Here is a 13,197-nt window from a genome sequence, read left to right as displayed (position 1 = left end):
GTGTGTTTGTGGTGTAGAGTCAATCTAGTGTGTGGTTCCCCCTTGCTTGTGAGTATGTGTGTGTGTAGTCCCCCCTTGCTTGTATGGGTGTGTGTGTGTAGTCCCCCCTTGCTTGTGAGTATGGGTGTGTGTGTGTGTAGTCCCCCCTAGGTTGTGAATATGGGTGTGTGTAGTCCCCCTTGCTTGTGAGTATGTGTGTGTGTGTGTAGTCTCCCCTAGATTGTGAGTGTGTGTGTGTGTGTGTGTGTGTGTAGTCCCCCCTTGCTTGTGAGTATGTGTGTGTGTGTGTAGTCCCCCCTAGGTTGTGAGTATGTGTGTGTGTGTGTAGTCTCCCTTAGGTTGTGAGTATGTGTGTGTGTGTGTAGTCCCCCCTTGCTTGTGAGTATGTGTGTGTGTGTGTAGTCCCCCCTAGGTTGTGAGTATGTGTGTGTGTGTAGTCCCCCCTAGGTTGTGAGTATGGGTGTTTGTGTGTGTAGTCCCCCTAGGTTGTGAGTATGTGTGTGTGTGTGTGTGTAGTCCCCCCTTGCTTGTGAGTATGGGTGTGTGTGTGTAGTCCACCCTAGGTTGTGAGTATGTGTGTGTGTGTGTGTAGTCCCCCCTTGCTTGTGAGTATGGGTGTGTGTGTGTAGTCCACCCTAGGTTGTGAGTATGTGTGTGTGTAGTCCCCCCTTGCTTGTGAGTATGGGTGTGTGTGCTTCCTTTGGGTCTGTGGGATTTTGCTCCATAATTCCTGCAGCTCTCAGGTCACCGCTCCGTTCTCACGCACATATTTGGCATTCCTTCCCCGACATGATTACCATACACCTTCCACTCTGGGTTTGGCTCCGTGGAATATTTCCATCATTCCGAATGGAACTGCTGCAACGTTCCAGATACCCCCCCCCCCCCCCCCCCCCCTCTCCCAGTTCAGATTCCTCTGAATCGGAATCCTCGGGTTGGGCCCTTTTTCCCCCCTGAGTCAGCTGTTTGTGTCTGCAGACGTGATTGGGTCATTTGGCAGCGGCATCCCCTCTATGGCCTTCAGCCAGGACGGTGTGTGTGTAGAAAGCAAGAGGGGTTTGTGTGTTTATATGGGGGGAGGGATGTAGGAGTGTGTGTAAGAGGCGTGATGTTGCATCTTAACACCCCAAGTTACGTCCATCGGTCCACACACACACATCCTTCATTAGGCCCCATGTAATGAAGTCATGAAAGAGTCCACTGAGGGGACACAACTACTGGCCCTGTGGTTCCGATCAGTTTAGGACACATTATGGTATACACCTTTCAGCCTCTAAGTCATTTGTAATAAGTGATAAGTGGCGTAGTCCTAAATCCAAACATCTAGACATTAATTTAAAGGATGTAATGATGATGATTATACCAGTGAGGATTAAACCAGGGGTTCATTTGAGTTCTAGGGAGCAGGGGGGTCCAACTCACAAACAGGGTTGCAATTAAATGTGATAATTCACCTCAGCCTGACTGCTAAAACTTACCCCAGCTGCAAAAGCTCAGCTTGCTTGGACCCCGGGCCAACCGTACAACCCTGAACTGTGGCTGTGAGTTTAGACCAGATCTAGTTGCACTGTAGAGAAGCCATCTGACACACACACATTTCTGTACGGTTTACTGATGTTAGAAAGACTGCTGCACACAGAGCTGAAATAAATAAGTGAAATAATTTTATAATAATAACAACAATTATAGTAACAATCATAGTAAGATCGCTTATTTGGAGTTTTTTGTCATCTTTATATATATAGCTTTTAATAAATTGTTCCCTTTAATATTTTTTTTGTGTATCATGAGACTTTGGTTCCACTGAATGTCCTGTTAGCAGCATTCTGTATCCATGGTTTCCATGGGAGCATCATCCCCTGGGTCGTTTCTATAGCAACGCTAGTATGAAGAGAAAGCACCCTGCCCCCACGCCCGCTCGTCAATCACCCTCTGGACCTATAAGCAGAGGGTTTCGTGTTCTGGGGGTGGGACTTGTGTAGGTGTCGTGTCGTTGGTCTCCAGTTGTCTTTGGTCGATTGTAGATTAGATGTGTTTGTTTTGGTGCAACTTGGTTTATACATTCCAGTTTGTACAGCTTCTGTCTCTTCAGTGGAGGTGTCAGGGGCTTAGTAAAAGGGGCATGCATACTCCCACTCACAAGTCTCTCCAACTAGTTTCACAAATTATCTTTGGTGCATTTAAACAAACAAACAAACAAACACACACGCAAACAATTCATCCATCCACCCAATCCGTTCATTTATACATTCATTCATTAATCTGTCCTCAGAAAAGGAGTGAGACAGAGTTATAAGAGAGTCAAATTAGTCCACAAATTTCTTACACTCATATTGACTTCCTGTGTCCTCCATGCACATCCTGTTTGTCCTCCATCTAGTCTTAGACTCTTTTCATCCACCTGCCCCCTCTTGCTGCTGTCCCACAGGCCTCGTTATGCCTTGGGGGACTATCACCCCAAAATATTCTCAGCCAGATAGCATCACAAGTTTGTGGGTCTGGGGAAAAAAGGCCCATGTAGACAGAAAAACCTGGGCCTAAATTTAGCTACCCTTCAGGGGCCTTGTCAGTGTCTCTGGGCTGTGCAAGGGAGTCAGCCAGGCTGGTCAAGATGCTGTTGGTGATGGACAGGGTCCAATAGAAGTAATTGAGGTCTGGAGGAAAAGCAGGAATGGCAACTAACAGGCACGTCACTGTTGTCCCAGTAGAGGCAAGCGTCAGGTGGGACACCGGGGGAAGAAGTCTGGGCGTAGCCCTGGTCCATTAGCTTAGCGATTAGCAGTTATCAATTGTTAGGTAGGGCAGTGTGGCCGCTGGCTAGGTTAGTCACTAGCTAGCGAGGACCAGTGGCTCGGACCCTCTTGCTCCTCTTGCTGACGGTTGTGAAGCGGAAAGGCGTGAGGTCAGGCTGTTCTCCCGGAGGGAAGCGCTTCATGAAATGGACGTCCTGCTGGTTGGGCAGGGTATGCGGGCCTCGACGAGGGCGCCCCCTCTTGGTGAAACCCACGTACCAGCCGGCGTAGCGCGCTGACATTAGCGCTGTGTAGTGGTTCTCCAAAACCTTCTCTACGAACACGCAGTCGGCACTACGGTTACTGGCCTTCTGAGAGAGTGGATAGATGTGCACACACACAAACACACATTCAAAAAGATAAGAAAATAGAGACCGATCAGCAATCTGTGGAATGAGTTCCAACCAAGTTGTTAGTAGCCTGAACATCAAGATGCTTGGAGGATGTTCTCTGAAACAAAGATGCTCTAGACATCAAGACAACCTTCTTATTTTAATTTAATTTAAGCATCAATATACTTTTGATGTTCTCTTAAACAAGAGGCTGTAGACTAGGAGATCACGCAGGCTTTCCAAATGTCTCACCTTTCCCACAAGCTTGCCACGGCGGTTCATGCACAGGTAGTAGTTGGTCTCCTTGCCGCGGATTCTCACCTGGCTACCAAAGGTGTCTGCCTCCACTACGAGCTGGGCTTGTGAAGGGACAGACAGAAGGACAGACAGACGTTAGATTCATAAAAACAGAAAAAAGTAAACAGAGATTGTATGTCCACGTATATCCATGGCCCTATTCTAAAATCAACACTTTTACATTTTGAGATGTTCTTTTAGCCATCCCCCCAAACATTGGGATAACATTTGACTTTGTTCAACCGAAGAAAAAAAATCATTCGAGCCACGTACAGACAAACGGGCCGCCAACCAACACCAGATTCAGACTATCCAAAGAAGGTAAAAAAGTGACTGACAGACAAGCAGAGGATCTGGAGAAGGACGGAGGAGAGAGAAATCATGGTCGACATTAAACGGTCGTATAAATCAGCGACAGATGTAGAAAGTGTGTGTGAGCAGATGGTTGTCAGATAAGCCTGGTTGGACAGACGGTTATTAGAGACTGCTGACCACAAATGGAGCTCATAAAAAAGAAATAGGGAGCGGACCAGGCCTAGGAGGTAGACCTACTGGCAAGCAGGAGAGACTACATTTGGACTGTTGTTTGAAAGGAGTGTGTGTGTTTATGTGTGTGTGTGTGTGCATTCTCATGATTTCTTCCAGAATCTGGTTGAGTGTATAACATTAGCCCACTCCCACCCATCCCACCCCCCCGGCCAATTGTCTTTTACTTAGTCCATATCTTTACAGAGCATCTTGGCCTGTTTAAAAATAAATCCCTAAAATGGTTCCTACACGACCTTAGTCAACAAAGGGGTCAGAGGAAATCAATACCCCTTTTTCTCTATTTGTCTTTCTCTCTCCCCCTCTCCTATCTCTCCCTCCCTCGCTACACGTTTTTACCTTCACCCACCCCCCCACCCCCAACAATCTCATCCTACACCTCCCTCTTCTCCTCTTTTCTTTTCTCTCTCACAATGCTTCGGTGCCTGAGCCTGATGGTGGCGTTGGCTGGCTAGTCTTGTCTTTTGAGGAGCATTTGTCAGCAGCAGACACGCTCCGCAGGCCATGGGAACCGTGGTCTGGAGAGCAGGGGTCGCCAAGCAAGGGAAACTTGGTTGTGTGAATGGGCCGAGGCGGTAACGCGAACCCGCTTCAAACCACACAGAGGAAGACGAGGCGAACGCAAGGGCTTTACTGCCTGCCTCCTTTTTCCCCTCCCTCCCTCCCTCCCTCCCTCCTTCCATTGATTCTCTGCGGTTTAAGAATGGGTTAGGCATCATTACAGAGAGAAAGAGAGAGAGACAGGGGAAGCAGGGAGAGAAGAGGAGGAGGTGGCCCGCTGCGGTTTTAAATCCAGAGGAGAGAGAGAACGAGAAATCAATGGGGGGATCGATGGAGGAGATGAGTTTCTAACACTCTGCCTAACACTCTACCTGGCAGGCTTCTCAACCCCCCCTTCTAGTTCTTTCTTTTGCTCTTTCTTTCCCTTTCACTTTCATTCTCTCTGGCTCTGTCTGGCGAATCAGTGAGTCAGCAGCCAGTCGATGGGGTCTTTGTACTCCTGAGATAAGCTCCAATGCCCCCTGACAACGCCTGAGGAGGCCTGTTTGTGTGTGTGTGTGTGTCTGTCTGTGTGGTGCGACTGCATGTCTGCGGGGTGCAAGTGGGCATTGGGGTGTGCACTGGACATAGAGAAAGAAGTGTGTGTGTGTCTTACCATATTTGTCTCCGTCCTCTCCGCGGGCGCTGATGCGTCTCCCGAGCACCTGGACATGCTTGCCGCTGGTGCGGCTGTAGAGCTGGTAGACGCGGTGCTGCCGCCGGCTCATGGCGTCTCGCACACGTGTCTGGTTTTCCACATGAACGCTGAAGTTAACCCCATCCACGCCAAACACCTGCTGGAAGGACACACACACACCCACACACACATGCACAGACAGACACACACACACACACACACACAGAAAAATAGACAAATACAGACACAATAGAAATGAGCAATTAATAAAGTTTATTTCTCTATAGGTTAATCTCACTGACAAGGATTTAGCTTGTCTAGAAAATAAAAGTCTAGATCTCCAGTGACTTGTATCAGAGTACATTTACATTTAGTCATTTAGCAGACGCTCTTATCCAGAGCGACTTACAGTAAGTACAGGGACATTCTCCCCGAGGCAAGTAGGGTGAAGTGCCTTGCCCAAGGACACAACGTCATTTTGCACAGCCGGGAATCGAACCAGCAACCTTCGGATTACTAGCCCAATTCGGATTACTAGCCCAATTCCCTAACCGCTCAGCCACCTGACTCCCTCAGCATGCTTGCTACGTATCGGTGAAACCAGCTCTGTGTGTTCTCACTGGAGTTCTGATGTCCAGACACTCACCTGCATTGGATTGCACATCACCAGCAATATCTGGATACATCTGTGAGGAGGAAGAGAGACAAAGAGCATGAAGAGATGAAAATGTCAAATATGTTATAAGAGAACAAACTCAACCATTTCAAACCTGGTGCATGTTCATCACACCTGATTCGTTCATTATAATCTAGTGTGTGATACATACGCTTAAAGATATATTTAGACAGGTAAAGGGGGTGCTTATCTTCATTTCCTTACATTTGATTATACTCATCTCTCAATACATGAACGTATACTTTATTTTGCATGTGCTGCCATGGCATTATGCATGCAGGCACTGAGAGGAGGTGAAATATCTTGGTTTTGATTATCAATTATTATTAAGTGTCAGGGGTGACAATATTTCCAAGACACACTTTCAGGTCTTCTTCTCAGGTCGCGTGTGAAGGGATGACATAATCTGCTGCATCGTTACGTCGTTCCAGACACCTCCCCCTGCGTTGCTACGGTCACCCCTCTCTCTTGACAACAACCCTCCCCCATGGCGAATATGTTTCCTATCTTCATTATCTGTCAACCTAGCTGACACACACTCACACACACTTTTCATAATCTGTGGCCGTATACCATAGTTTTGCTGCCAATTAGCCACACACACGAGGAGAACAATGTAGAGGGTATGGTGATGTCACTCAACCCAAAGCCTTAGCGTAGCCATGGAAGTTTCAATTCACTTTAATTGTCCAGATTAATGTGATTCACTGCTCTCTTGTTCTTCCTCTCTCTTTCTTTCTTTCTTTCTCACTCACTCTCTCACTCACTCTCTCTCTCTCTCTCTCTCTCTCTCTCTCTCTCTCTCTCTCTCTCTAAGGGCAGCCCCCTCTCTTGGGAGTGATTAGTCACAGGACAGGGTGTGTGTGCTTGGTTGGCACAGCGACATGACAGACAGACAAACAGATAACAGACAGACGTCCAAGGACAAACAGACGAGAGAGAGGAAGACAATGAGAGAAAGAAGAAAGACAGTGAGAGAGACAGAGAGTGAGTGAGAGACAGAAACAACACCCCAAGTGAGCTATATTTACCTGGAGTCTCATCCTTAACGGACCATGTTTCTGACCATGTTTTTACATTCCCCTATGTGCCATGTCCCTGACCTGGGTCCAAATCATTTCTGGGCTTGACTTAACATTATGGTTTAAACACACCTGACCAGACTGGACCACCCTCACATCCCTTGGACCAAGGTCGGACCATGTTTCTGACCTCCTCTTGACCAGACTCAACCACAGCTGAACCAGGAGGTTGCCTGGCTGACAGCTGGACCGGGGCAGATGTTGTCAGCTGGGGCTGTCCAGAGGGATGTGGCTGTGCTTGATTGATCTTGCCTGGCACGATGGAACGAATGGGCTGGTCCAAAATGTTCAAATCCCACCCACCTGACTCTCCAGGGAGACTAAAGGAAACGCTCAATGAATTTGAGTTGTGTCAGTGTTGGGATGAACTACCACTGTGTTCTGATGTGTTTGTGATGTCTCATACCGTAATGCTTCTAAGTGTATGATTACCTCAATGTGGTCTGGTGTCCACTCACATGTACCGTGTTCTCTGTCTTCTTATTCCCTACTCTCTCCTTCCCTGCACTCTCCCTCTCCCTCATCCCTCCATCTCTTATCTCCCCTTCTTGTGTCTCCCACGCTGTGTGTTTGGGGATGAAGGTGTGACTCCCTCGCACTGTGTTGGCCTCACACACACAGATGTTCAGATGTCCTGTGTGTGTGTGACGCCATGGCGAGGGGGTGTGGAGGAGTTGGCTGGAGCAGGCAGCTGACAGCTGGGCCAAAGCAAAGACATATGTACTGCAGCAAGACAAGAGAGACAGACAGAAAGAGAGAGAGACAGACAGACAGACAGACAGAGAGAGAGAGAGAGAGAGAGAGAGAGAGAGAGAGAGAGAGAGAGAGAGAGAGAGAGAGAGGGGGAGAGAGACAGACAGACAGACAGACAGACAGAGAGAGAGAGAGAGAGAGAGAGAGAGAGAGAGAGAGAGAGAGAGAGAGAGAGAGAGAGAGAGAGAGAGAGAGAGAGAGAGAGAGAGAGAGAGAGAGAGAGGGAGAGAAATTAGGGGAGAAAGGGGAGGGAAGGGAAAGAAAGAGGTGAGAGACATTGGGAGTGAGATTGAAACAGCAACAGATATGGATAGTAATAGTCGAGGTCGAGACAGAAAGAGTGTGAGAGAGTGAAAAAGAGAGTAAGCAAGAATGAGGGAGAGAGAGTGAAGGAAGGAAGGAAAGCTATGTATGTACTGCTGTAGCTTGAGAGTGAGGGATGCCTCCATTTAATGTGATGGTGTAAGAAGCAAACAGACACAAAGTTGAATAACAGCTGAGTAAGAAGGTGAACATTTCTACTTGCAATATACATACTCAATACACTCCCTCTTGACCTACTCATCACACATACACGCACACACACGCACACACACACACACACACGCACACACACACACACACACACACACACACACACACACACACACAGGCAGTCACTGACGCAGAAAGGTCTGCACTCACCACACCTGGAGTGCGCACACACACACACACACAAACACTCAAACACATGTGTACAGAAAGGTCTGCACTCACCACACCTGGAGTGCGCACACACACACACACACACAAACATGTGTACAGAGAGGCCTGCACACACCACACTTGCACACACTGTGCGCAGTAACTCCTGAGCAGCGCTAATAGATGTAGGAAAGCAGGCTGCGTTGTTGGACTCTGCGTTCTGCCTGCGCAGCTGAAAAGTTTGTCTGTGCGTGGTGAGGACTCTCAGCTGTTAAAACACCAGCACTACCCTGCTGATGCTGTGGAGGACAGAGAGAGAGAGAGAGACAGAGAGAGAGACAGAGAGAGAGAAAGAGAGACAGAGAGAGAGACAGGGAGAGAGAAAGAGAGAGAGACAGGGAGAGAGAAAGAGAGAGAGACAGAGAGAGAGAAAGAGAGAGAGACAGAGAGAGAGAAAGAGAGAGAGACAGGGAGAGAGAAAGAGAGAGAGACAGAGACAGACAGAGACAGAGAAATAAGTGCTTTGACTCTGAATTCTCCCACTCTCTCCAAACCACAGACACTTTCTGTATGCCAGGCCGAGAGAGAGCGAAACAGTGAGAGAAAGCGGGAGAGAGCAGGAAAGAGGGGGAGAAGGAGCGGGAGCGAGAGGGTGTGGGGGGAGTGATGAGAAAACGAGAGAATAAGAGAGAGAGAGAGGGAGGAGAGTAAGACAAGAGGCAAGAGGGAACGCAGGAGGGAAGGAGGGAGGGAGGGAAGGAGGGAAAGCCCGGTGAAGCCTTGGGCACTTGCCAAAACAAGCATCAGTCTGACATCATGAACCTGCGTCCCTGCAGGTTCATCACTGGTTAGGGTAGAGGGCCTCAGAGCAGAGCAGAGGGCCCCAGTGTGCTGCCGGAGCCGGGGGGGGGCTCGTATGGGCCTCCGAGTGCAGCCGTGGTTTTGAGCAGTGTGTAACAGTGGTTACCGCGGTAGGCCGAGTCAGAGCAGCGAGCCCCAGCCTGGAGCTGGGGTTTATAGACGTGGTGCAGCGTCCCCGGGTGGAGCGGAGAAGTGGTTGGGGTGTGAGGATGTGAGTGTGAGTGTGGCGTAGCGGTTACAGCCCTAATAGGCCCCAGGATGGAGCAGTGGTTAGCTCCGCCTTGGACCTCAGTTGTAGTTAACCAGGACAGCTCCTAGCCTCGTTGTGGGACTTGCCGACCAGGGTCATCATGGTAGAGTGTTTGCTTGAGTCTTAAGCAAACAGGTGGGTGGGGGGTTTCATGCTTTGGAGCCATTGGTTCCGTTGTGCAAGATCAGTCAAGCACAGATGAGTACTTCAGATTATTTGTTTTTTGGTAGCATGGTGAGCACTTATAGCACGTACTAGGCTCCAGTACAGAGCTGGATGACTGAGGAACATCTGCCTTCATCCAGTAGCATTGGACTATGAAGATATTGCTTGTGGTTAGTGAGGAGAACCAATGGTGTGAGGTTTCCAAGGCCCCTTAATAGTTGAGGTGGAGATGAACAGAGAGGTATAGAACCATGCATGAAATGTTGAAGAGAGGTTGAGAGAGAGAGAGAGAGAGAGAGAGAGAGAGAGAGAGAGAGAGACACACACAGACCTGAGTCTCATCTCATCCCTTCATCTGATACTGGTCACAGGTAGTCATTTTCTTATTACCGCTCCTTCTCTCGGAGCATAAACCTACATAATGAGCATGAGGAAAGTGATGGCACATGTCTGGTGCAATCATAGCAGAGATGAAGGTAGGAAGGGAGGGTGGGGGGGGGGGGCAGGGGTGTGGGCGGGGGTAGGGGTAGCAGCACACACCCTGTCCAGGTTGGCTGAGGAATGAGAAGTATCTAGAGATGACTGCCATCTGGGAGAAGTGCAGCCGACACAAAGAAAGAAAAATAAATCCCTGGCTTTTAACGGAGACACACCTCAAATAGTCAACCTCAAGCAACTTCCCGGTCTGCATCCCCTCCTCCCTTTGATTCGAGGCTGGTATTTCATCACTTTCCAACCAACCTGTCTGAATATTTGGTATTATAAAGTCACAGCAATTGATAATCCCTCAATAAGGAAACGGCACGTATAATAGGCCTAAGTCATCAAGATTAGAAATTATTAACAGGAAGTGGAGCAGGCTATTGCTGTTTAAGACATCATAAATGTGTCATAACCGTGACCCTGTGACCCTGAGCAATCACAGCCTGACCTTCTGCCACATTCTCATGGTGACAGATATGAGTGACGCCACAGGCAAGTGCCCAGTTTTCTCTTACATCATTTTCATTCTAGAACAACAAGCCTGGCCAGCTGGACAAAACCTGTAAATTTTCAGAATTAAAATCAAAGTCGATTTGTATAGCCCTTTTTACAAGCAATGGCACAGGGCTTCATGTATGCCCATAGAAAATTAGCCAGGATGTAACTAAACTTAAGCAAATTCCTAAGTAACCTTTTCTTGTAAACTGGTAAAAGTGGATTTACTCACAAGACAGCCAGCGTGGAGAGAAAGGACCACATCGCTTCCCCCCTCCACTATGGAACTTCACCCAGAGTCAGTCCCCCTCGCTCGGTTAGAGCCAGTCCGACAGTCCGGAGACTTTCCGTCGGTCTTTTTAATCCGCTGAATGAAGTGGAGGGTCAAAGAGTCAGCAGACACTCCTGTTGGCATCGGCGGCGTGCCCCGGTTCCCCCGGCGAGGATGAGTGTGCGGGAAGGGCGGGGTGTGAGGCTGAGGTGGCCGTGCCACTGTGACCGGCGGGCAACCTTTAGAGGCTGTCACGGCGGCCGTTGAAGAGGGGAGGGGCTGGGCGAGGTTAGGGGATCAAACGGCTGCGCGCCCCCGGGGTGGAGAGGAACAGGTGAACGCGCGTTCACGGAAAAAAAACTCCGATCCACTCACCGTCTGGAAGGAATGATGAAATCACTGTCTGTCCGAACCAGGGATGGGTAGACTAGTCGGGAATATTAACTACTTTCCCAGCGCTGGTCTCATGCGTAATCCAGCTTGTAATGTTTCAGTGCAACGATATACTTGCAGATGGTAAACTTTTCCACAATTATTCATTTGACTAAGAGAGCAGAGACGGACTGGTAGGTGAGTGGTTTGTAGTCCGTGATAAGGCTGTAGCGACGGGTATGTCCCTCTAATCTCTGCGAGCCAAGGTCAGGCGCTGCGGGAGGCGGGGTACCTGGACGGCCTGAAGCAGAGAGCGACCTGGAAACGGGGGCTCTGCGGGCGCAGGGTGCTGTAGGGCGGACTCGGTCATGGCTGCGCCCCCACGCTGGGTCAACGAGTCTTTGGCCCAGGGGACACCGACCAATAGTGTCCAATAAAGTAAATAAGAGCCCGGAGCGGTCCAGCTCAGAGGGAGATGGAGAGATTTGAATGAAACAGAGAAGGGGAGGAGGTGAGAGGGAGGGAATGAGGGAGGGGTAGTTTGGAGAGGATGTGAACAGCTGTGACTGGGTGGCGGACCCAGCCACCCGCGACAGCGCGGAAATGACAGCCGCTCTCTGCACCTGATTTCCCGGACTTCCCCGGTAGTCTCAGCCGCTGGTTGCCTGGTTGCGGTCCTCCCAGAGCTCCGACACAATACCAGCCAAAACACAGCGCGATGACATCACCTCGAAAATGTTTGAAGGGAAAAAATGCAATCCGATCTTTTTATTTATTTTTTAAACGTAGAAAGTTAGCAGTTGTCTTGAAAAAACATCATCCAAAGTCTGGTTGGTTCTGGAAACAAAGAGTTGCAGTTCAAATAAAGACGTGTCTACTTAGCCGGTTTGTGAAGAAATAAAAGTGAATGCGTGCACTTGAAATGGTTTTACCTAATCACATTGACAGATCGACCCCAGAACCTGCACCGTCTTTTGCTTCACTCTCTCTCTCTCTCTCTCTCTCTCTCTCTCTCTCTCTCTCTCTCTCTCTCTCTCTCTCTCTCTCTCTCTCTCTCTCTCTCTCTCTCTCTCTCTCTCTTTCATTCAGCAACGAGAGGAAAACATAAGAGAAAACACGAAAAAGAACACCAATGTGCTTTTTATCCAGCTTGGTCACGTATTTGTAGATCTTCGCTTGTTAAAAATGTGAAAGCTTCCTTTCTCAAAAGCTCTTCTTTGCCGCGGATGAGAGGCTGCACGGGAGAGGCGAGTCGGCAGACACAAACCTCACTCCAAGAAAAAACAGAACAAGATTTTAACAGCCGCGGATCAATCCTCCCCTCCCTCCCACCACCAGCCCCCTCAGCTGCGCTTTCTCCACGGCTCCCCCCTCTCTCTCCCTCTCTCCCTCTTTCTACACACACGCACACACACACTTATTGGATCAAAATGGGATTAGTCAGTCGCTACGTGATGCCGACCAACTACACCAGGGGCAAAAACTGTGTTGGAAATGTCACTGACTGAAACAAAGGGGGGAAGGGGGTTCAAGCTTTAGTTTCTCACCAGATCCTTACAAAACATGTTATTTTGACTCATAAAAAGGGAGACTTGCTTTTGCCCTCCCGATTACTCTTTCCCTCAGTGAAAAATAAACCGCACGACTGCACCCCACTGCCCCAGACCCATGGTGGGAAGAGTTGGCTGAGGCAAGACCGCCACAGAGGAAGGGGAGTCGGCTGAGTGGCACGATTGGCAGACCGTCCAAGTCAAGAATTACACCGCTTTGAAAAGTGATGTATTTTGACTCTTCGTTTCATAACTTATAAATTAGACCTGAAGAGGGGTACAAATGAAAAGGAGAGTGAGAGACAGTTCGCTTGAAAAGCGGGAGGGCGGTATGTAAGCACGGACTCGGATCCAAAACGAACATTTCTCAGGGATTTCGGCAGCAACGCCCGCTCTGCGCTCCCAGCCCTC

The 13,197-nt window shown here is 49.1% G+C and overlaps 1 protein-coding gene across 3 annotated transcripts; it reads right to left on the bottom strand.

Moving 5' to 3' along the window:
• Window positions 1–1,642: 1,642 nt before the first annotated feature.
• fgf18a (fibroblast growth factor 18a) lies at window positions 1,643–12,237 on the bottom strand. Of its 3 annotated transcripts, none has more exons than XM_062476816.1 (5): window positions 10,826–12,237; window positions 5,791–5,830; window positions 5,124–5,304; window positions 3,377–3,483; window positions 1,643–3,103 (listed from the first exon to the last, which is right to left on the bottom strand). In XM_062476816.1, the coding sequence occupies exons 1-5, from the start codon at window positions 10,855–10,857 to the stop codon at window positions 2,834–2,836; spliced, it is 630 nt and encodes a 209-aa protein (XP_062332800.1). In that variant the 5' UTR covers window positions 10,858–12,237; the 3' UTR covers window positions 1,643–2,833. The 3 variants fall into 3 exon arrangements, with proteins under 3 accessions (XP_062332800.1, XP_062332801.1, XP_062332802.1); XM_062476817.1 differs by having other exon boundaries at window positions 1,643–3,100; XM_062476818.1 differs by having other exon boundaries at window positions 5,124–5,301.
• Window positions 12,238–13,197: the final 960 nt, after the last annotated feature.

The sequence above is a fragment of the Osmerus eperlanus genome, chromosome 13 (assembly GCF_963692335.1).
Source record: "Osmerus eperlanus chromosome 13, fOsmEpe2.1, whole genome shotgun sequence".
NCBI classification, from domain to species: domain Eukaryota; kingdom Metazoa; phylum Chordata; class Actinopteri; order Osmeriformes; family Osmeridae; genus Osmerus; species Osmerus eperlanus.
Note: the sequence above shows the minus strand (reverse complement) of the source record. Positions and strands in the feature narration are given on the sequence as shown.